The sequence below is a fragment of the Loxodonta africana genome, chromosome 2 (assembly GCF_030014295.1).
Source record: "Loxodonta africana isolate mLoxAfr1 chromosome 2, mLoxAfr1.hap2, whole genome shotgun sequence".
Lineage (NCBI taxonomy): Eukaryota > Metazoa > Chordata > Mammalia > Proboscidea > Elephantidae > Loxodonta > Loxodonta africana.
In genome coordinates, this window is record NC_087343.1 from 4,153,307 (window position 1) to 4,178,567 (window position 25,261).

Below are 25,261 nucleotides of genomic sequence, written 5' to 3' on the forward strand. Positions count from 1 at the left end.
CTTACCTAGGAAATGTCAATCAACCTGACAAAAGTAACAAACCCTCTGGAGTAGAAAACTGGGACAAAAGTAACTCCTCAGGGCTCAGGGGCAAAATCTCTCAAGCCATTTTTCCAAAGAACCGAGGCAAAAGGCCACAGGAAGGAATTCGTTTCACCATAAAGTTACAAAGAGGAACCAAGGTGACTGACATGGCTTGTATTTGCAGCTTTTTTTTTTTTTTTTAATAAACAAATTAATTTTCTTACAGTTTAGGAGGCTACAAGTCTGAATTCAGGGTGCTGGTAGTAGGGGAACGCTTTCTCTCTCTGTCAGCTCTGGAGTAAGGTCCTTGTCTCTTTGAGCTTCTGCTCCTGGGAGATCTTCATGTGGCTTGGCATTTCTCTTACCTCATCTCTCCTTCTTTGGCTTACTTGCTTCATCTCCTTTATATCTGAAGAGATTGTCTCAAGACACACTCTACACTAACTGTGTCTCGTTAACATAACAAAAATACCCATTCCAAAATGGGATTGTAACCACAGGCAAAGAGGTTAGGATTTACAACCCATGTTTTGGGGGGACACAATTCAATCCATAGTAGCTGCTAACTGAATGGCTGGCAGTTTTAACTCACTAGCCACTACATGGGAGAGATGTGGCAGTCTGCTCCCGTAAAAATTACCTCCTTGGAAACCCTATGGGGCAGTTCTATTCTGCCCCATTGCTTCACTATGAGTCAGAATCAACTGAACAGCTGTGGGTTTGGTTTGTTTGGGTTTTTTTTTTTTTTTTAAATAATTTTTATTGTGCTTTAAGTGAAAGTTTACAAATCAAGTCAGTCTCTCATACAAAAACCCATATACACCTTGTTACACACTTCCAGTTACTCTACCCCTAACGAGACAGCATGCTCCCTCCCTCCACTCTCTCTTTTCATGTCCATTTCGCCAGCTTCTAACCCTCTCCACCCTCTCATCTCCCCTCCAGGCAGGAGATGCCAACATAGTCTCAACTGTCCACCTGATCCAAGAAGCTCACTCCTCACCAATATTCCTCTCCAACCCGTTGTCCAGTCCAATCCCTATCTGAAGAGTTGGCTTCAGGAATGGTTCCCATCCTGGGCCAACAGAAGGTCTGGGGGCCATGACCACCGGGGTCCTTCTAGTCTCAGCCAGAACATTAAGTCTGGTCTTATGAGAATTTGGGGTCTGCATTCCACTGCTCTTCTGCTCCCTCAGGGGTTCTCTGTTGTGTTCCCTGTCAGGGCAGTCATCGGTTGTAGCTGGGCACCATCTAGTTCTTCTGGTCTCAGGATGATGTAGTCGCTGGTTCATGTTGCAGCTTTGTTTTTAAACGTTAGATGGCTCGTGATTGCTCTATTGTCCACCGTTTGGCAAAGTACGACCTCTTTATGTAAAAAAAACTCAACAGCTTAGAGTTAGATTTACAAGAACAAAATGTCCTGAGTCTTCTTTCTTCAAAAGTGCATGCACTCTGGCTCTGTGCCTTCTTCGGCCTCCTCAGACATGACAGGCAGGTTGTCCAGGTCAGTTCAGGCTACGTGGTCGCTGATCTGCACTGTCAGTTCCAAACCATTCTCCCATGGTCTGTGTGCGATGGCTCCATCACGGTATGACTGTAGCAAGAGCCTGCTGAGCAGAAGGGGCTTTCCCAGGTAGTAGCAAATCTCTTTACTACTAAAATATTTTTTCCCTGAAAATCTTCCTGTTTTTGTTGTTGTTAGGTGGTGTTGAGTCAGTTCCGACTTATAGCTTACACTACGTACAAGAGAACGAAACACTGCCCAGTCCTGCGCCATCCTTACGGTTGTTGTTATGCTTGAGCCCGTTTTTGCAGCCACTGTATCAATCCATCTCATTGAGGGTCTTCCTCTTTATTGCCGACCCTCTACTTTACCAAGCGTTATGTCCTTCTCCAGGGACTGATCCCTCCTGATAACATGTCCAAAGTAAGTGAGATGAAGTCTCACCACTCTCTAGAGATATCAGAATTAAAACCAGACCTCCAAGTACATCACGCACACTTTCTTTCTTTCAAGGGTGTTGGATTCTCAATTGTCTGGATCACAAACTTGTCTGGATTGGAGTTACTCAAGGAGACCCTAACACTGGCTTCTAGAGAGTTCATCTGAAGCAACTACCAATCACATCTCAAAAGGCAAGAAGGGAAAACAAACCTTGATTCTGGAACAGACCCGTGGGAGAAAGAAGAAAGGAGACAACAACAGCAAAAAGATACAGACGCTGTAAACCAAACTACATAAAATCTTTAATGAATTAACCTTACAAAAGACAATGGCATTGAAACATCAGATGTGTCTGGTACAAAACCGGTCCTATGGGGTGAGCACTAACTGTGGTGATGATGGCGGCGTGCTGCTGGCGTGAGACACGGCTGAGCGGGTGACGAGAGCCACGGGGCCAGCAGCGCTGGGGACAGCCACTGGCAACGAGACGTGGGGGCGGGGTGGGGGGCACACAGCACACTTCAAATGGGGAGACAGAATCAACTTATCCACAAATACTGCCTGTTTTAGTATCGGACTAGCAGATGCGGTTGGCGAGCTACCATATTTTCCAGAAAATAACATGCACCAGAAGATAATATACACCCCCTAGTTTTATTGCCGTAAGAATTTTTGTTGGTTTCACCTCCCTGTCTTCGTGCAGGCTCTGAAAGCATCCCTTCTAGCGCGCTCCTCTTCCTTCTGCTCAGGAGTAAGCACAGTGCGAGTGGCAGGCGGTCTTGGCACACGTCAGACACCAAACGGTATGCCACTGGGTCACAGAAACAAGTCTGCAGGCGCTCCGCAGCGCACACGGAGCACGGACGTCAAGCACGGGGCGAGCGTTGCAGTCTGAAAGTGCGAGTACCTCCCTGGAAACAGTCTCCTCCGGCCCAACGGACGTGGCTCTTCAGGACGCCAGGTTGCTCTGGGAGAGAGACCGGGACATCTCCGTGTTCACAAAGTACGTCTTCAGCTCCCCTTTGCCTTTCACGTTGATTATCCCTCGACAGGAGCAGGTGTACCCGAGGGTCTGGAGGACAAGGCTTGTTTCCTCAGTCACCTGAAAGTCACGTTAAAAAATGAAAAAGCATTTAGTAGGTAAGTTAACAGACGGCAGTGGTGGTTCTGGGGTAGAATTCTCGCCTACCATGCAGGAGACCCGGGTTCAATTCCTGGCCAGCGTGCCTCATGCGCAGCCACCACCCATCTGTCTGTGGAGGCTTGAGGGTGTTATGATGCTAAGCAGGCTTCATGGAGCTTATAGACTAAGGTGAACAAGGAGGAAAGGCCTGGTGATCTACTTCAGAAAAATCAGCCACAGAAAACCCTACAGATCATAATGGTTTGATGTGCAGCCGATCACAGGGATGGTGCAGGACTGGGCTGTGTTTCATTCCACTGTGCATGGGGTCACCGTGAGCTGGGAGCTGACTCAATGGCTACCACCAACAAGGACAGCAGCATGTAAACACAGCCCCTCTGAATAAGCCATTTCAGTTCAAGAAAAACAGCCAAAAAATGCTCATGTGTTTTGACCCAGTGGTTCCACTTCTGAGGAGTTAGTTGAAGAGGTACTAGACCATGGAAAGACAAGCTTTTTAAGCACAACTCAGGGCTCAGTTCTGCGTTGTGAAAGTGCAAAACTGGAAATGACCTGAAATTGAGTGATCTCCAGGGTTAAGTAAGCCACGGGGCCATCATGATCAGCATTTTAGATGAGGTAAGGGAAGAATATCCAGTCATTTCACCCACAGAAAGCAGAACAAAGCCTGGGCCTTTGCAATGATTTCAACCCTGCAAGATTACGCCTGCACAGGTGACAGACAGAACCTGGGAGAACCCTGGAGAAATGAAAGTGCGTGAAGATACGCTGGAGCAGTGGGATGGTGGACGATGTTACACGTGGTCATGGGTATCATTATCCATGCCAAATAAACAGATACCATTAATAAAAAACAAAGCAAAACCAGGTGCTGTCAGAGTAGAACTATGTGTCAGGGGAGAACGGTGCTGCTCCCCAGGGCTTTCAATGGCTGATTTTTCAGAAATAGATTGTCAGGCCTTTCTTCTGAGGTACCTCTGGGTGGACTTGAAAGTCCAACTTTCCTGTTAGCGGCTGATGGCATTCACTGTTTGTACCACCCAGGGACTCCTGATTCCTAGGAGAAGCACTACTCTGTTGAGAATTGAGTTCCCGCTGTGCTTTCCCTGGGGAGTCCCACGTGGGTACTGGGGGCCAGAGTGGGTGTGTTAACCGTGCTACCCAGAGCAGGAAGGGAAAGTCACGGAGGTGAGGGATCAGGTGGCAGACACGTCCTGCTCTCCCCAGCCGGTCTACGTCCCAGAGGGAGGACCGGTGTAGCCAGAAGCACCAAAGGGCTTTGGGCACCAGAACAGAATATGGAGGGGGTCAAGGCACTGGGACTATGAATATGTGTTTTCTCATGCTCCGAGTTCTCAGGGGTAGTTAGAGTTCTGCCTTCCACATGGAGAACAAACCTCTTTTGGGGTCTTTGAGGTTAATTTTATGGAGTCCCTGAGTGGTGCACATGATTATAAGCACTTGACTACTAACCGAAAAGCTGGAAGTTCAAGACCACCGAGAGGTACCTTGGAAGAGAGGCCTGGTGATCTGCTTCTGAAAGGTCACAGCCTTGAAAACCCTACAGAGCACAGTTCCACTCAGCACACGTGGGGTTGTCATGAATCGGAATCGACTTAATGGCAACTGGTTTGAAATTAATTTTGCAGTTGAGGTATTCATTGACGCTGACTAGTATACTTTTTTTTTTTTTTTTAGTATACTGGCCATTGCTGAGCTATCCACCGGTGTTTATAACACCAAACCAGCAAGCAATCTGCACCACAGCACACCAACGGGGGGAGACGGCTGTCGGCTTTGAGTGACACCAGCTGGGGCCCTCCTGCCTGGGGGCCTGGCTGGGACGCTGAGGGGGCCTTCTGTGTGGACTTGGGGCCTCACAGCTGGATCGCATATTGGGAGTGTGATGCTGACTAATACAGAGAATGTCTTCCTCGGGCTCGGCAGAACCTTTAGTGGTCTCAGCCTCATTTTTCATTTTTCTTGGCATCTCACGACTTTTTCTGCACATAAATGCAGAGAGCCTGCTGGAGCTAGAGGAGCTACACCATCAGGAGGAAGCACACCTTTCTTCTCCTGAACCTTCCGGGGCTGAGCTCTGCTCACACACATTGCGTGGCTGACAGGCAGAAGCCTGTCTCACTGGGATCCGAGGTCACTGACCGCTCCAGGGGCTGATCTGCTGTAAATCACACGAAGCTTCATGATGCCCAATACCCCCTGAGAGGCCCACCTGAGCGTAAGCTCATTTTCAGTGTTCACCTGTAGGGGATTTACGATTTCCAGGAGAGAAAGCATTCCTTGACCAGCCTCCCTTACGTTGCTTTTGGTACTTAGCCCAAGTGCTGGAAAATGAACCGAGCTGGGAAGCATATGAAAAACTCCCCCCTACCTTCTGGGCGACCTGGTGTGTGATGGGGCATCGGCTGGCCTGCGGGTGGGAAAGTGCCCTCAGTATGGGCATGCCTCTCAGTACCCACCCCCCAAATAGAAGGGGCTGGGTTGTCCAGGATTGCTGGAGTGGCCCTGGACATTGAGAGTGGGCATTCATCTCATGCAGAGGGTCCCAGATGCTGGCCGCCATTGGGCATGGTTGACTTGGCAGCCAAGAAGGCAGACCACTGCTGTCAAGGGTGGGCAACTGGGTGGTCTCCCGCCCATAGTGGGAAGGAACCTAGCTATCAGTTTCCCGTGACAGGAGAGGGGGCGTGTAGACTGTTCCCTGGGCAGGATCTCACGAGCAGAGCCAGCTCTCCTTTCCTCCTGGCAATGCTAAATTAACTGTGGAAGGTCACAGCCAGATGCCTGCAGAACTCTACTCTGACTGCCGAGAGCTTGGACCATGAGAAAATATTTATAACCCGCGTTTCTTGACTGTCTCCATATTCTCCCAGTTCTTATCTGAACTATTCAATCCAGAGGCTAGTTAACATTTCCCCAATGATAAAGATCTGATTAAATACCATGCAGACTTGGGCTTACCTTCGTTTTACTCTACGGCTGTCATTATTACCATTGTTATGCTCGTTCACAGCTTCTAAGAGCAGGAGCAGTGCACCACGGCAGAACACACCGCCTTACCACAGCAGAACACACCGCCTTACCACAGCAGAACACACAGCTTTACCATCGCAGAACACACTGCCTTACCTGTATTTTATCCAGGACGCCCGTGCTGTCCATCCGACTGGCCACATTGACGGTGTTGCCCCAAATGTCATACTGTGGTTTCTGAGCGCCAATTACACCAGCGATTACAGGCCCGTGGTTAATACCTGTGACATGACATTCTGGTTAACAAGGTTAGCTCGCAGCAACCGTTTTAAACCAGAAGTGTTTCTTTACTAATTTGTTTATGGCATTTCTTTTTATAATTATTTTTTGTTGTTGTTGAGAGTATACACAACAGAACATACACCAATTGAACTATTTCTACAAGAAAATTTAGTGACACTAATTCCATTCTTTAAGTTGGGCCAACGATTCTCATTGTCCTTCTCTGACTTGTTCCCTCCTCCACCATTAACATACTCACTGCCCCTGAGCTTCTTATCTAACTGCTGTTGTCGATCTGATCCCATATGGGTAGTTAAAGTCTAAGACTCCTTTTGGGAATTGTCATTTGACATAAACATTTGCTAAACTCATGGCTCAAAGCGGTCCTACATACAAGAGAACAAAACACTGGCCAGTCCTGCGCCATCTTCACAATCCTTGCTATGTTTGAGCCCACAGTTAAACCCACTGTGTCAATCCATCTCATTGAGGGTTTTCCTCTTTTTTTGGAAACCCTGGTGGCTTAATGGTTAGGTGCCACAGTTGCTAACCAAGAGGTTGGCAGTTCGAATCCTCCAGGTACTCCTCGCAAACTCTATGGGGCAGTTCTACTCTGTCCTATAGGGTCGCTACGAGTCGGAATCAACTCGAAGGCAGTGGGTTTGGGTTTTTTTTTGTTTTGTTTTATTTTAGAAGCCTTGGTGGTGCAGTGGTTACAGTGATTGACTGCTAACCCAAAAGGTTGGTGGTTTGAAACCACAGGCAGGTCCACCAGAGAAAGATATGGCATTCTGCTTCCTGAGAGATTTACGGCGTTGGAAGCCCTACGGGGTCGCTGTGAGTTGGAATCGACTTGATGACAGTGATTTTTTTTTGGGGGGGGTTACTTTACCTGTGTTTTTAGGATGATGTCCTTCTCCAGGGACTGTTCCCTCCTGATAACATGGCCAAAGTAAGTAAGACAAAGTATTACCATCCTCACTTCCTCACTTATTAGGAGCATTTTGGCTCTACTTCTTCCAAGACAGATTTGTTCATTCTTCTAGCAGTCCATGGTATATTTAATATTCTTTGCCAACACCACAATCCAAAGGCATCAGTTCTTCTTTGGTCTTCCTTATTCACTGTCCAGCTTTTGCATGCATATGAGGCAACTGAAAATACCATGGCTTGGGTCAGGAACACCCTAGTCTTCAAAGTGACATCTTTGCTTTTTTACACTTTAAAGAGGCCATTTGCAGCAGATTTGCCCAACACAATGTGTCCATTGATTCCTTGACTGTGGCTTCCATGGGTGTTGATCGCGGATTCAAGTAAAATGAAATCCTTGACAACTTCAGTGTTTTCTCTGTTTATCATGATGTTGCTTATTGGTCCAGTTTGAGGGTTTTTGTTTTCTTTATGTTGAGGTGTAATCCATACTGAAGGCTGTGGTCTTTGATCTTCATTAGTAAGTGCTTCAAGTCCTCTTCACTTTCAGGAAGCAAGGTTGTGTCATCTGCATAACACAGGTTGTTAGTGAGTTTTCCTCCAATCCTGATGCTTGACAGTCCAGCTTCTCGGATGATTTGCTCAGCATACAGACTGAATAGGTATGATGAAAGGTTACGACTCTGACACACACCCTCCCTGACACTGAACCAACATTCGGGCAGCATTTTCTATTTGTGGTGCACTATTTTTTTTTATTGTAAGTGCTCCACGTGTATTAACCCTTTCAATTCCCAGAAGGACTCTAGGAGGTGATACTTTCATTGTCACCTCCATTTTTCAGATGAGAAAGAGGAGGAATGGCACAGACGCACTGCTCGTAGAAGGCGGAAGAAGACTGCAAAGCCCTGTAATTTGCCCCACAGCCCTGCTCAAAAGGACTGCAATTTCCCATGTCTTCCCTTCCCACGGTTAGGGATGTTGTGTTTGACAACATCTCGCTGAGAAATTTAATGAATCCAAGAAAAGCAGGTTAGTGGTTTCGATTCTGTTGCTAAACCACTTTCCAGAAGGACCCCTCGATTTGCACTGTGGCTGGTGCGGGAGTCCTCTGATGTCATCAATAAGAAATTCTTTCCTTATGTGCAAAAGAGTCTTTGATGGGATACAGACTTTGGGAAAACATTTACATGGGGGAATGACAGTCACCTAAAAATACAAAACTGGGAAAAGACAAGAAGGCAGACATAGAGCCAAGGGGAGGGGGGCCCTGAAGCAGACACGGAGTCAGGAGGGGGTCCCTGAGGCAGACACGGAGTCAGGAGGGGGTCCCTGAGGCAGACACGGAGTCAGGAGGGGGTCCCTGAGGCAGACACGGAGTCAGGGGGGGGTCCCTGAGGCAGACACGGAGTCAAGAGGGGGTCCCTGAGACAGACACGGAGTTAGGAGGGGGTCCCTGAGGCAGACACGGAGTCAGGAGGGGGTCCCTGAGGACAGACATGGAGTCAGAAGGGGGTCCCTGAGGCAGACATGGAGTCAGGAGGGGGTCCCTGAAGACTCACATTTGAAGGCGATGCTGGGGTGCTGGGGATTCCAGAGGAGGGCAGGCTGGTCCCCCTTTCCAGGCCAGCTTCTCCCACACGGGTTCTTGGCCCTCTGGAAGCTGGGCTTTTCTGCTGTGCGTTCACCAGAGAAGGAAAAATGAAACCTCTAGCATGTGAGTCGCCTCAGGAGCTGTGATTCTCCAAGGAGACTTAGCCAGAAGGTGCCCAAAGGAAGCCCTGGACACGAGTGGTATGCAGCAACAAGAGACAAGGCTTTAGACAGTTTCTGGGAAAGCTGGGGTACACGGCACCATGGGTTAGCTCCCCAGATCATCAGGACCCCGGGCAGCACTAATGGGGAAGGGACAGTGATGGCCTCTCAGTCATGGCAACTGAACAGGATTGTCATTAACGGATGTTCCTGGTGGGTGGGTTCACGAGGGGCGTAGAGGCAGAAGTAGGGATACGGAGAGACACTGATTATTCCTGCCATATCATCTCTTGAATCCAGGATACACCTGACCACATTAGTCAAACTGTTGACTGCTGAGGGTGTTTCTGAGACAATCATCCCCATTACTAACTGCCTCGCATACCACTGTCCACAACGGATCTCAGGCAAAGCTCCCCGACAGCAATGGGAAGTCAGGCCAGGAAACGCAGCACAAAGGTGTGCCCAAGATGAGAAACCTGCTCTTTGGTGCTATGGAACACCCAGTTCCTGCACACCTCTGCTTCAGACACCCACATCCTCGGTTCCAGCTGTATCTCTGGGTTCCCAGCTCCAGGAGTCAACAGCCCTTCCTGCCACCAGCTTTTCTTCCAGCGGTCTCTGTGACGCTAACTAGGTCAGCAGCTGGGGTGCAGCAGGGGACCCCGCACTGTGCACTGCATATTGCTGGTGATGGGCAATCTCTACTTAGGGCGGACGTGCGTGCCTTGTGGTTCCAACTAGCCGGCTGGCTCTCCACCTTGATGTGTAGACCAGGAGGGCAGGCGCAGATTCAGCATTTATTTATTTTCGCTGTCTCCTTTCTGTTTGTGCTGGCAGCATCACACTTCCGAGTTTCTACCCGGGAATGGCCACTGGAGGGCACTGTGCTCCAAGCCCAGCAGGGATGCGGCCTCCTGAAGAGGCTGGGTTTTAGGGGATGGGAAGGTCCAGGCCAGCAAAATGTCCAGTCGGGCTTACTCAGGAGTCTAACTGGACCAATAGGTGGGTTGAGTATAGACAATAATTACTTCATGCATAATCAGTGTGAAGCAGGCAGTCAACAAGCATTGAAGGAGCTCCACTCAAATGCTCACATTAATTTAGAAAGTATTATTAGGGTTTGTCGTTGTTGTTAGATGCCGTCGAGTCAGTTCTGACTCTCAGCGGCCCCAGGTACACCAGAAGGAAACACTGCCCAGTCCTGCACCATCCTCGCGATCATTGCTATGTTTGAGCCCATTGTTGCGGCCGCTGTGTCAGTCCATCTCATTGAGGTTCTTCCTCTTTTCCGCTGATCCTCTACATCATTAGAGCTTAGATCAAGAAAACTTCTCTGGGTGTAGCGCAGCTGACTGACAAGGCCAGTCTCATTCCCATGCTGCAGGGAACAGCGATACTGTCTCGGCCCATATGTATTTATAGATGAGGTCGCTCTGCCATGAAATAAATGTAAACAATAAAAGGTGTGGGGAATAGTATGAACGCTTGAGAAGCCCATTTTCAAGCTGTCCAGAGAATAAAGGAGGTTCTTCAGCCCAGGTGAAGCTCTGGGGTCAGAGGTGGGGAAGGTCCTGTCACAGGACCCCCCGGGTTGGATCTGGGAGGTGGCTGCCCAGAGGGTGGTCCCCTGCCTGCCTGCCTGTCTGGCCCATGTCTCCTTGGCACAAAGGTGGGAGAGCATGAAGGAGAATATGCTGAGGGTGCTGACAACAGCGTCTGCAGAGAAGAGACTACCATTTCCTAAAGAAATGTAAAATATTTCTATGCTTTTAAATTCAGAACACACATACAACCAAAGGAAGAAAACAACCCTAAACATCAGGATTAAAACTTGAAATCTGTACGCAAGAGAAAGCTAAAAACCATTCGGATGGAATTTGTTAAAAGAACTTTCATTTGTACTTACTTTCAGAAGCTGCAAAACGTGTGCCAAGAAAAGCAGAAAATGGTCAAAGAAGCCTTTACAAATCATGAATGTTCGTGAAGAGCTGGGCTCGCAGCACCAGCAGCTGCAGGCTAATTCGATGCTTTAAAACACTTTTTTTTTTTTGATACAAGTTTGTAAAAGGCCAGTAAGTAGTCATAAAACCCAGACCAAGCCATTGCCGTCAGGTTGACTCCGTCCTGATGATCCCACGTGTGTCAGGGCAGAGCTGTGCTGCACAGGGTTCTCAGTGGCTGGTTTCTCTGAAGTAGACCCCCACGTCTTTCTTCCTGGGTACTTCTGGGTGGACTCCACTCTCCAACCTTTTGTGTAGAAGCCGAGCTCGTTCACCGTTTACACCACCCAGGGACTCCACGACAATCGTGAAATGCTACAGAATCAGCTTAAAGTAAGTGAAGAACTGACTAGAAATCAGGACTTTTTTTTTAATAGTTTTTTTTTTTTTTTAATAGAAAGTTGGATTTTTCTTACATTTGGGCATAGAAGTTGAAAGCTATCTTTATTCAGGACCTCAGGCCTATATTTGGTGATCTTGTAGGTCGTGACCCAGGAGTGTGACTGTATTCAACAATTCCAAGATGCACATTTTTTCTTCCTATCTCTCCGTCTCTGAAAGCTGGGTGCAGCTCACAGTCGATACGGCCCTAGTTCCTTTGGCAGTGGTCCATGAAATAATGAAGTCGCTGTCAGCCGATGAGTTACAGTCATTGGCTCTGCAGGATGGCTTCAGGCTGGGTGGGCTGTGCCTTACAGAAGGGGCCCTGGGTTGGACAGAGGCGGGGGACCGAGCTGGACCAAAGTCCAGCCCTTGCTCTACTTGCCAAGCCAGTGCCTGCTGCCTGCATCCAACAGCCCCTTGCTGATGAGTGAAATCTGACTCACAGTGACCCTATAGGACAGGGTAGAACTGCCCCACAGGGTTTCCAAGGCTGTAAATCTTTATGGGAGCAGAATGCCAGGTTTTTCTTCCACAGAGCAGCTGGTGGGTTTGAACCACCACCATTTCGGTTAGCAACTGAGTGCTTTAACCACTGCACTACCAGGAATCCTTGCATCCAACCAAAGGGGATGCCAAAAGCCAAAACCAGTTGCTGTCAAGTCTATTCCAACTCCTAGTGACCCTGTAGGACAGAGCAGAACTGCCCCATAAGGTTTCCGAGGAGTGGATGGTGGATTCGAACTGCAGGCCTTTTGGTTAGCAGCCAAGCTCTTAACCACTACACCACCAGGGCTCCACCAAAGGAGACTGGGGATGTCTTTTCCTAACTTCCACAAAAGTACCTCAGGGGCTGGCAGCTGCCACCCAGTCCTGGTGCCCTAGATACGCACTTGTAATTGGTCTACTCCATTATCGCTGGAGGACTACAGACATTCCCCCACACCCTTACTCTCCAGGCCAAGCTTTTTCTCCAGCTAGATCTTCGACGGCACAACGTACCCACTCGCAGCTTGAAGTCGTTGAAGGAGTGCTTGTTGATGGCCTCCAACTTCGCCACCAGCGCGAAGGCAAATTCCACCATGGTGCCAATGTGCAGGTACTGCCTCTCTGGCTCCTGCAACACACACACAGAGGGCTAGGGCTCCACAGATCTGCACACACACAGAGGGTTAGGGCTTCACAGGCCCACACACACAGAGGGTTAGGGCTTCACAGGCCCACACACACAGAGGGTTAGGGCTTCACAGGCCCACACCCACACAAAGGTTTAGGGCTCCACAGACCTGGGCACACACACAGAGGGTTAGGGCTCCACAGACCCCCCCACACACACAGAGGGTTAGGGCTTCACAGATCTGCACACACAGAGGGTTAGGGCTCCACAGACCTGGGCACACACAGAAGATTAGGGGTCCACAGACCTGGGCACACACAGAGGGTTAGGGGTCCACAGACCCGCACACACACAGAGGGTTAGGGCTTCACAGATCTGCACACACAGAGGGTTAGGGCTCCACAGACCCACACACACAGAGGGTTAGGGCTTCACAGGCCCACACCCACACAGAGGTTTAGGGCTCCACAGACCTGGGCACACACACAGAGGGTTAGGGCTCCACAGACCCCCCCCCACACACAGAGGGTTAGGGCTTCACAGATCTGCACACACAGAGGGTTAGGGCTTCACAGGCCCACACCCACACAGAGGTTTAGGGCTCCACAGACCCGGGCACACACAGAGGGTTAGGGGTCCACAGACCCGCACACACACAGAGGGTTAGGGCTTCACAGATCTGCACACACAGAGGGTTAGGGCTTCACAGGCCCACACCCACACAGAGGTTTAGGGCTCCACAGACCCGGGCACACACAGAGGGTTAGGGCTCCACAGACCTGGGCACACACAGAGGGTTAGGGCTTCACAGATCTGCACACACAGAGGGTTAGGGCTCCACAGACCTGGGCACACACAGAAGATTAGGGGTCCACAGACCTGGGCACACACAGAGGGTTAGGGGTCCACAGACCCGCACACACACAGAGGGTTAGGGCTCCACAGATGTGCACACACAGAGGGTTAGGGCTCCACAGACCCGCAAACCCCCCCGAGGCTCCAGGCAGAAGGGACACATGAAGATGATGCTGTGCGTGTGCTGCAGAGACTGTAGGAATTTACATCTCAGTTCAGAGCCCTGGTGGTGCAATGGTTAAGTGCTTGGCTGCTAACTGAAGGGGTGGCAGTTCAAACCCACGCATTGGCCCGGTGGGAGAAAGCCCTGGCGCTCTGCTCCCATAGAGATTACAGCCAAGGAAACCCCATGGGGCAGTTCTACTCTGTTGCTATGAGTTGGAATTGACTCTTTGGCACACAACGTCTCATCTCAATGGAGTCTTGTACACAAATTCTTTTTCATGTGGCCGAAGGAGACACTAGAAGACATTGGCTTGCGTCTCTCAGGTATCTTCAAACTAAAAACATTCTGTGGACTACTGGCTATACCCGATGGCGACAGGTGTTTTTTTTTTTTTTTTAATTCATATTACCATTAATTTAGATCTCCTGTTATATTTGTATTTACTTCTGGAGTTCACCCGTTTTAAGTTTCTATTTCTGGTTAGGTTTTAAAAACGGGTTTTCTACTAGTATATGTGTGTAACTTATAAAACGCATTAATTTCCATGTTTTGAAGGTTCACGTCTGCCAAACATGTAAGGACCAGGTGCACTGACAAGGCTGGTGTGCTACTCAGCCTCCCAGGCTTGGCCAACATGTGCCCCAGCCCAGCCTGGGGAGGGCCAGCACCATCCGCCTGCACCCCTTGTTGCTGGAATGAGTGTCTAGTTCGGCACTGCCATCAGTGCTGTGTCTCTTTCAAAGTCTCAGTGGTTTGTGAGCTCCAAAAGGGTAGTGCCTGTGTTTGATTCATCTGTACATCTCCACGGTTATAACCGCGTCTGCACAGGGCAAACGCTTAATGAGCGCTAGTTTACTGGATGACCACCCTTAGGGATAAGCCTAGTGCTTGATCCACTTCTGAAAACCAGCCAGTGGAAACCCTATGGATCACAGGATATTGTGCAACATAGCACTGGAAGATGAGCCCCTTAGGCTGGAACCAAAACCAAATCAAACCCCTTGCCGTTGAGTCAATCCTGACTCATAGCAATCCAACAGGACAGAATAGTACTACCCCACAGGGTTTCCAGGGAGCAGCTGATGGATTCAAATTGCCCACCTTTTGGTTAGCAGCTGTAGCTCTTAACCACTGCACCACCAGGGCTCCCTGATGTTGGAAAGCACTCAAAATAGTGGCTGCAACAATGGACTTGAGCACCCAAATGACAGTGTAGATGGTGCAGGACCAGGCAACGTTTCGTTCAGCTGTCCATGGGGTCTCCATAAGTCAAAGCTGACTCAACGGGAACTAACAAATTAACTAACTAGCTAACACTTAGGTTGACAGCTGGGTATCCCAGAGGAAATAGCTTGGAGGAATGCAGGAAGTGAGTCTTCAGGGTCTGGTGGAGGTCAGAGCTGTCTGATGCTCATATTTGGGAATCATCTCTCAGAAGGACCATTGAGGTGTCCACTAATGTGGGTGAGGGGTGGGCCCAGGGGAGTGCCCCCAGTGGTTAATAGGCCAAGGCAGGGGAGTCAGTAGGGAGAACTGGGAAGGAGTTCCAGGACAGACTTGTTTGGGCCTCAGGTAATGACTTCCGGGATGCGTATTAAATCCCACTGGGCCCTGGAGGACCTCAACCAGAGCTGAGAAGGGGATGGGACGCACCAGATGGGAGGCAACTGGTGAGCCTGGGGGAGAGTTCTCCATGGACGATGAGGATGGAAACCACCTCTGAGAGGTGACATGGAAAATGGGGACAGTGGATATAAACCATACTCGAGATGACAGGAAAACAGAAGAAGCCAAGGCAGCAGGTAAAGGGAAGGTAAAGTGACGGGACTGTATTCCCGCAGGACACACAGTCTTTCAATAAGGACAGTGAGTCACAGCACTAAGGCAGGGTTCTCACCCCAGTACTATCAGCATCCGGACCGCATTGCTCTCTGTGGTGGGGGGAGGGTAGGATGTTAGCCACATTGCTGGTCTCCACCCTCTAGATGCCAGTAGCATCCCCTCAACCAGAAATGCCCCCAGACATTGCCAGCGTCCCCGGGGGACAGAATTGCTTTCGTTTGGTTGAGGAGCCCTGCACTATGTAATATAAACATGAATAGACATGAGGAATTAAATTTCTGGTCAAGAAAGAAAGATTTCTTCCTGGCTTTAGGTGAATTTCATCCCTTGAGAAAAAGATGAACGAACAGTACTGCTGCCCCAGATCCTCAACATAAAATTGGGGGAGAAAAACCAGACCATTTAAAAATGAGAAATAGGAAGCAGACTGTCCACTACCTTTGGCTGAAATGGAAAGGGTTTTTCTTTAAGTACACTTGCTCTTTTCTCTCATCGCTTGCCAATATTTCTAGTCTCATGACTCGGAGGGAAAACAGAGCTTGGAGGGGTGTTCTGGAAAACATCTTGCCTCTTAACAGGAAGCAAGAGCTGTTAAATCCACAAGCAGAATTCTGGGCCTAAAAACTGCAAATATCCTAGTAGGGAGGAGACATTTGCCATGGGAGAAACGGTTTGCATTTTCCTGAATCTAGGTGTCACAAAGGAGGTCCTGTCTGGAAGCTTCGTTGGCCTCAGCGATAAAGGATGAGATTGGGTCCTGGGAGTAGGGTTTCAATCCAAGTCAATAACTGATTTGGGCTTAGTATACCCTGGAAAAAATGATGGTCAGTCCCCAGAAGAGGCCAAGTCAATTCACAAAGTCCTTATAACTGAGCTTTTGATAGCTATTTGATGGTGGTACCAAACAGCTGTCTCTCCCACCACCCAAATAAACCCTTAGGTATCTCCAGATATTCAACAGACTTCCAGCTACACAGCAAGACCCAAAGAATACCTTAAAAGCCAAAAAAAAAAAAAACCTAAACCCATTGCTGTTTAGTCGATTTTGACTCACAGCGAACCTGTAGGAGACAGCAGAAGTGCCCCACGGGGTTTCCAAGGACGTAAATCTTTACGGAAGCAGGCTGCCACATCTTTCTCCCACTGAGCAGTTGGTGGGCTGAAACCGCCGGCCCTCTTTGGTTAGCAGCTGAGTGCTTAACCACTGTGCCACCAGAGCTCCTTAAATAATCCCTTAGTTATCTCCAAATATTCACCTGACTTCCAGCTACACAGCAAGACGACTCTCTGGTTACATGGAGCGCCTTTTGCTTTGCAGGTCCCACCAGCAAGGAAGCTTTCTTAATGCAGGTGGCATGCTTACTGAGGTTGTTCTACGGCCCATGTGGCTGTTTGGTAACAACTGAAGTGATTTTCTGGGCTAAAATTAATAGGACCTTCCTCTCCTATTCTCTCCCCTCTTTTCTCCTTCCTTTCTTTCATTCGTCAAATATTTATGGACCACCTTCTGTGTGCCTGGCTCTGTGTCTATGCTGGAACACTTCTGATGTTCAAATCTCCATTTTTCTGACCTGGAAGAGGACTCTGCATTGCTAAGGCACATCTTGTCCTCCTGCCCTGGGACCACTCTCTCTCTTCCATCAACGTGGGGACATCGGCTCAGACACCCTGGTTCTCCACAGGGGGTCCACCCTCTCCTGGGGGAGTGGCCTTCAGAGTGTGCATGTCTGTGCTCACTTGGTGGCTGCAGACACCTGAGTTCAGTACCTGTTGGGCAGCAGGACTTGAACTCTCAACCTCCTGGGTTTACCAACCCCAGAGGCAGAAATGATACATGGAGAACTGCCGTCCATAGTGCCTCTTGGTTCACTGAACTTGGATTAAGCTGGATGCTTGCTGTGCTCCACCTGCCCACAGAAAATGGGCAGGAAGCACAGAGCCTATTGTGTTAAAATATACCTTACTATATTGTACACTAAGGGGTGACCGGTGAACCCCCAACACCCACTGCTTTAAAAAAACAGTCGCCACAAGGTTGGAACTAAGCTCCCTGCTCACTACAGAAGCGTCCTCACCGTTACGGGGCCTCTTTGTCAGGGTTTGGGTTCCAAACCCATGGAGGGTCCAACTCCATCCTGACCCAAACTGGTTTTCAAATATATCAATGAGTGAATGATCTGATTTTATTTGACTGACGCTGAAGCATGGTTCTTGTTCTCCTCCCTGTTTTCACTGCTAGAAATTTCAAAACTAATAATAGTAATAATGTATGTGTATATGTAGATATGTATGTATGAATTTATGTATTTTCTGCTACCATGTGTCTGTCAGTTTGTCATACTGTGGTGGTTTGTGTGTTGCTGTGATGCTGGAAGCTATGCCACCAGTATTTCACACACCATCAGGGTCATCCATGGTGGACAAGTTTCAGTTGAGCTTCCAAACTAAGAAAGACTAGGAAGAAAGGCCTGGTGATCTACTTCCAAAAATCAGCCAGTTAAAATCCTATGGATCACAACAGAACACTGTCTAACTCACTTGCTTTGATGCGGACTCACAGCATCAGGGGGGATCAATCACTGGAGGAGGACATCATGATTGATGAAGTAGAGGGCCAGTGAGGGTGGAGCAGACCCTCAGTGACATGGATTGACACCGTAAACATAATGATGGACTTGAACGTGTTGGGAATCATGAAGATGATGCAGGACCAGGCAACGTTTTGTTCTGTTATACGTAACTTCACCATGAGTCAGAATTGACTCGATGGCAGCTATTTATCTCTATTTATGTGTTTGCAGATGACCCAACCTTGCTTGCTGAAAGTGAAAAGGATTTAAAGCACTTACTGATGAAGATCAAAGACCATAGCCTTCATTATGGATTATACCTTAGCATAAAACAAAAATCCTCTCAACTGGACCAATAAGCAACATTATGATAAATGGAGAAAAGATTGAAGTTGCTAAGGATTTCCTTTTACTTGGATCCACAATCAACACCTATGGAAGCAGCAGTCAAGAAATCAAAAGACACATTGCATTGGGCAAATCTGCTGCAAAAGATCTCTTTAAAGTGTTGGAAAGTGAAGATGTCACCTCGAAGACTAAGGTGCGCCTTACCCAAGCCATGGTGTTTACAATCGCCTCCTACCCATGTAAAAGCTGGATGATGAATGAGGAAGACCGAAGAAGAATTGATGCCTTTGAATTGTGGTGTTGGCAAAGAATATTGAATATATCATGGACTGCCAAAAGAACGAACAAGTCTGTCTTGGAAGAAGTACAACCAGAATGTTCTTTAGAAGCAAGTATGGCAAGACTACATCTCACATACTTTGAACATGTTATCTGGATGGACCAGTCCCTGGAGAAGAACATCATGCTTGGTAGAGGGTCAGAGAAAAAGGGGAAGACCCTCAATGAGATGGGTTGACACAGTGGCTGCAAAAATGTGCTCAAGCATAACAATGATTGTGAGGATGGCACAAGACCAGGAAGTGTTTTGTTCTGTTGTAGACAGGCACACGATAAGTCGGAACTGGCTCAAGGGCACCTAACAACAACAGGTATGTATACGGAGCCCTGGTGACGCACTGTTTAAGAGCTCAGCTGCTGACCAAAAGGCTGGCAGCTCGAATCCACCATCCACTCCTTTAAAACCTATGGGGCAGTTTTATTCTGTCCTATAGGGTCGCTCTGAGTCAGAATTGGCTGGAGGGCAATGATTCTGGTGTTTTTGGTTTGATGTGTGTGTATAGTCTCCACAGTGACTCCCTGAAGGAGTTCCTATTTTTATCCTCATTGTGTAGATGGGGAAGGGGGCACAGAGAGGTTAATGAGGTGTGTAAGTGGACCATTCAGCTTCCCAACCAGCCAGTTCAACTTCCTGCAGTCATCCTGCCTCTCTCATGTGTGCAGACTTCTAGAACATGTCCAGGGCCTTGTTATTTACATCCTGTGTTTCATTCTTAACTTTGGTTTCATCTTATTTTTCACGTTTCCTTAACTCCAGTTTCTTTATTAATTTTAAAATATTGTACTATATTAATTTTTATAAGCTTTTTAAGAGAGAGATTTAAATAAAGCATATATAAACACTAGATAAATAGGGAAGCAGTGTTCTTGACATCCCTGCTGATAAAATGACAGGTGGGCTGGATGATGAGCCAACAGGTATGTAAGACCCAACTTATGGAGAACTATAACCAAGAATTGTTGACTAATGGCTTCGAGACAAACCACCACCCATGTGGACGGTTCTAACACAAACCTGTGTATCTAGGTGTGTGACTATCGTTTCCTCTCCCACAGGACAACTTTATTCTCCATTCTCCTACTTCTGTCAATTGCATCATCAATTGCAAATCCCTTAAGTTGGAAACCTGAGATTCAGCTGCATTCTTCCTTGTCTCCCTCCGTCCTCAGCTCCCAAGTCCACCTCCACTGACATGTTTCTTCCCTTCACCTTTTCTTTTCTCTTCCTGGGGTCATTTTCCACTCTCCAACCACCACTTCCTTAAGTTCACTAATTAACTGACAGGGCTTTTGAGTCATGCAAACTGGGCTCAACTCTAGGTTCTGCAATCACTAGTTGTATGGCCTTGGCCAAGCCACTTAACTTCTCTGTGCCTCAGTTTCCTCATCTGTAAAATGGGACAGACTAGGAAGAAGGACTTGGTGGTCTATTTCTGAAGAAACTTAGCCAGTGAAAACCTTATGAATAGCGGTAGAACACTGTCTGGTATAGTGCCAGAAGATGAGTCCCTCAGGTTGGATGGCACTGAAAACATGACTAGTGAAGAACGGCCTATTCAAAGTAGAGTTGACCTTAATGACATGGATGGAGTCGAGCCTTCAAGACCTTCATTTGCTCATGACTCAAATTAGAAGAAACATCTGCAAACATCCACTAATAATTGGAACCTGGAATGTATGAAGAATGAATCTAGGAAAATTGGAAATTGCCAAATATGAAATGGAATGCATAAACATTGATATCCTAGGCATTGGTGAGCTGAAATGGACTAGTATTGGACATTTTGAATCAGACAGTCATATGGTCTACTATGCCAGGAATGACAAATTGAAGAGGAATGGCTTTGCATTCATCATCAAATAGAATATTTCAAGATCTATCCTGAAGTACAACACTGTCAGTGACAGGATAATATTCATAGGCCTACAAGGAAGAACAGTTAATATGAATATTATTCAAATTTACGCACCAACACTAAGGCCAAAGATGAAGAGATTCAGGATTTTTACCAATTTCTGCGGTCTGAAATTGATAATTACTGGTCAATGGGATTTGAAAGTTGGAAACAAAGAAGGGTGGGTAGTTCGAAAATATGGCCTTTGTGATAGAAACAATGGAGATCACATGATAAAATTATGCAAGACCAATGACTTCTTCATTGAAAATACCTTTTTTCAACAACATGAACAGTGACTATACACCTGGACCTCACCAGACGGCATATCCAGGAATCAAACTGACCACATTTGTGGAAAGAGATGATGGAAATGCTCGATATCATCAGTTGGAACAAGGCCAGGGCTGGCTGCAGATCAGACCATCAATTGCTCATATACAAGTTCAAGCTGAAACTGAAGAAAATTAGAACAAGCCCATGACAGCCAAAGTACAATCTGAGTATATCCCACCTGAATTTAGAGACCATCTCAAGAACAGATTTGACACACTGAACACTAATGACCAAAGACCAGACGACTTGTGGAATGACATCAAGGACATCATACATGAAGAAAGCAAGAGGTCATTAAAAAGACAGGAAATTAAGAAAAAATCAAAATGGATGCCAGAAGAGACTCTGAAACTTGCTCTTGAATGCTGAGTAGCTAAAATGGCTGGAAGAAATGATAAAGTAAAAGGGCTGAACAGAAGATTCCAAAGGGCGGCTCTAGAAGAGAAAATAAAGTACTATAATGACATATGCGAAGACCTGGAAATAGAAAACCAAAAGGAAAGAACACGCTTAGCATTTCTCAAGCTGAAAGAACTGAAGAAAAAAATTCAAGCCCTGAGTTTCAATACTTAAGAATTCTACGGGCAAAATACTGAACGATGAAGGAAGCATCAAAAGAAGATGGAAATCTAAGATGCATCAATTGGCCTCAACCCACCTGGAGCAAAGGAAAATGAAGAACACCAAGGCCACACGACAACTAAGAGCCCAAGAGACAGAAAGGGCCACATGAACCAGAGACCTACATCATCCTGAGACCAGAAGAACTAGTTGGTGCCCGGCCACAATCGATGACTGCCCTGACAGGGAGCACAGCAGAGGACCCCTGAGGGAGCAGGAGATCAGTGGGATAAAAGATACAGACCCCAAATTCTCATAAAAAGACCAAACTTAATGGTCTGACTGAGACTAGAGGAATCCCGGCGGCCATGCTCCCCAGACCTTCTGTTGGCACAGGACAGGAACCATCCCCGAAGACAACTCATCAGACATGAAAGGGACTGGTCAGCGGGTGGGAGAGAGACGCTGATGAAGAGTGAGCTAATTATATCAGGTGGACACTTGAGATTGTGTTGGCAACTCTTGTCTGGAGGGGGGATGGGAGGATAGAGAGAGAGGGAAGCCGGCAAAATTGTCAAGAAAGGAGAGACTGAAAGGGCTGACTCAAGAGGGGGAGAGCAAGTGGGAGTAGGGAGTGAGATGTATGTAAACTTATATGTGACAGACTGATTGGATTTGTAAACGTTCACTTGAAGCTTAATAAAAGTTATTAAAAAAAAAATACAAACCACCAATAAAAAAAAAAAAAGAAGATGGAAGGAATAAACGGAGTCACTGTACCAAGAAGAATTGGTCAACATTCCATCATTGCAGGAGGTAGCATATGGCCAAGAAACTATGGTACTGAAGGAAGAAGTCCAAGCTGCACTGAAGACACTGGTGAAAAAAGAGCTCCAGGAATTCACAGAATACCAACTGAGGTGTTTCAACAAATGGATGCAGAGCTGGAAGTGCTCACCCATCCACGCCAAGAAATCTGGAAGACAGCCACCTGGCTGACTGACCGGAAGAGGTTCATATTATGCCTATTCCCAAGAAAGGTGATCCAAATGAATGCGGAAATTAGAGAATAATATCATTAATATCACAAGCAAGTAAAATTTTGCTGAAGATCATTCAAAAGTGGCTTCTGCAGTATATCAACAGGGAGCTGCCAGGAATTCACGCTGGATTCCGAAGAGGGCTTGGAACCAGGGATGTTATTGTTGATGTCAGATGGATCGATCCTGCACGAAAGCAGAGGATACCAGAAAGTGGAATTCCAGAACACTTCATTGTGCTCACGAGGAAACTGTGCTTAGACCAAGAGGCAGTCATTCAAACAGAACAAAGGGGCACTGCATGGTTTAAAGTCAGGAAAGGTGTGCATCAGGGTTGTATCCTTTCACCATACCTATTCGGTCTCTATGCTGAGCAAATAATCCAAGAAGCTAGACTATATAAAGAAGAATGGGGCATCAAGATTGGAGGAAGACTCATTAACAACCCGAGTTATGCAGGTGACACAACCTTGTTTGCTGAAAGTGAAGAGGACTTGAAGCACTTACTGATGAAGATCAAAGACCACAGCCTTCAGTATGGATTACAACTCAACATAAAGAAAACAAAAATCCTCACAACTGGACCAATAAGTGGCATCATGATAAATGAAGAAAAGACTGAAGTTGTCAAGGATTTCATTTTACTTGGATCCACAATCAACGCCTGTGGAAGCAGCAGTCAAGAAATCAAAGGACCTATTTCAGTTGGAAAATCTGCTGTAAAAGACCTCTTTAAAGTGTTAAAAAGCAAAGATGTCTCCTTAAGGTCTAAGGTGAGCCTGACCCAAGCCGTGGTATTTTCAATTGCCTCATCTGCATGAGAAACCTGGACAATGAATAAGAAAGACTGAAAAAGAACTGATGCCTTTGAATTATGGTGTTGGCGAAGAATACTGAATATCCCGTGGACTGCCCAAAGAATAAACAAATCTGTCTTGGAGGAAGTACAGCCAAAATACTCCTTTGAGGCAAGGATGATGAGACTTTGTCTCACATACTTTGGACATGCTATCAGGAGGGACCAGTAGTGGAGAAGGACATCATGCTTGGTCAAGTAGAGAATCAGGAAAAAACAGGAAAAGCCTCAGTGAGATGGACTGACACCGGGGCTGCAACAATGGGCTCAAGCATAACAATGATCGTGAGGATGGTGCAGGACTGGGCAGTGTTGTACACAGAGTCTGTTGTACACAGAGTCATGATGAGTTGGAACCAACTTGAGGGTACCTAACAACAACAACAATATCCAATTTGCTGCTTCCTCTCAGAAGTCTAAATGTGACGGAAAAGAACAAGGAGGGGCTGCAACCTGCTATGGTCTAGAGGGTACAATGAAGAGCTGTGGAGGTGGGCAAGCTCTGTCTCCAACGTTCATGACATTATGGGAAGTGGGGTTAGAATGCAAGGGTATTCTCTATGTATTCCATTTCTTGACAAACGCCTGTTTCTTGTAAAAACAGCCATTACTGCTTACACATAATGCAACCATTTAGCCAAGTTGCCTCTAAGCTTAAAATCAGAATGCATTGCTTCATCTAAAAATACAAATGAGGCAAAACAAATGGGGAGGTGAAAGGCCAGCCCCGACTAGGCACTGATAGGTTCAGGTGCATCTATTTTTCCAAGGGATATGTACATTGCTACTGCAAGGAAAAAATGCAGAGCTAACAACACATCAAAGCCAGATTTTAAAAGGCTATTATCTAGATGGCTTTGCCTTTTTTTGTGTGTGTGTGATTTAAGAACACACAAATCAATGGAAACCCAATATATTTTGCAAATTGAATTTTTTTGTTGTTGTTGCCAAATTAAAGATTTGGCTAAACAATAAGCAGAACGTGTTTTGTTTATAACTAGAGAAAGAAAGTCTTAAAGCTTATTTCAGACAGGCTGCAAAAGGCAAAGGCAACACTAATGTCTTGTTAAAATACCTGCTACGGCATTAATATTTATCAGGCACGATACTTGCCCTCTAATCAAAAGTAATGAATGTTCCTTTCAGAAAACCTTCACTGCACTTCAGAATATTTCTGGGATGACCTTAACTAGATTCAAATTAAATGCTCTAATTAAAAATAGCTCATATTGAGAAAAAATTCCCTGCGTGGATTTGATGACATACCGTATTTCATTTGTCCCCAAATCCTGGTATCCGTTCTGTTGAAGGGGGCAATGGTGCCAGTATGCTAAATGGTATACAAACCACAAGCTAGATGATTACCATACTACTGGTAAATTGGTAACATTTTCAAGACCTACATGCCCAGCGAGTCTAGTAAGTATTTTATGTATTAAATGTAAACTTCACAACAGCCTAATGAAAGGGGTATAAGCACCATTTTACACATAAAGAAACTGAATTGCTGTATTTATAAGTAATGAGTCCTCTTATTGGAAAGCCATGCTCTTTCAACTGCACCATGGAAATAGTCATTCACCAACAACAGCGGCTGAATACTAGGTAAGCACGCACTTCAAGGATAATGAAGAAGGCCAGTTTTGTTGTGGAGGTTGATGAGGGCAGAAGCAACGGACACGAACTGCCTCCAACTCACGGCTCCCCTCTGTGTGTGAGAGTAGAACTGTGCTCCTGAGGGTTTTCAATGGCTGCTCTGCTGAAAGTAGACTGCCAGGTCTTTCTTCCGAGGTGCCTCTGGGTGGACCTGAACCTCCAACCTTTGAGTTAGCAGCTGAGTGTGTTAACCATTTGCACGACACAAGGGCTCCCAGGAGT

The 25,261-nt window shown here is 46.9% G+C and overlaps 1 protein-coding gene across 1 annotated transcript in view; it reads right to left on the reverse strand.

Moving 5' to 3' along the window:
- Window positions 1–2,604: 2,604 nt before the first annotated feature.
- The window catches only part of ADCY2 (adenylate cyclase 2), a 515,387-nt gene continuing 492,730 nt past the window's right edge, over window positions 2,605–25,261 (reverse strand). Inside the window, exons 23-25 of the mRNA XM_010588063.2 lie at window positions 12,461–12,575; window positions 6,264–6,388; window positions 2,605–3,071 (exon numbers count right to left, since the gene is read on the reverse strand). Of these exons, the coding sequence (XP_010586365.2) occupies window positions 2,919–3,071; window positions 6,264–6,388; window positions 12,461–12,575 (393 nt within the window). The 3' untranslated portion in view covers window positions 2,605–2,918. The remainder of the gene's footprint in view (window positions 3,072–6,263; window positions 6,389–12,460; window positions 12,576–25,261) is intronic.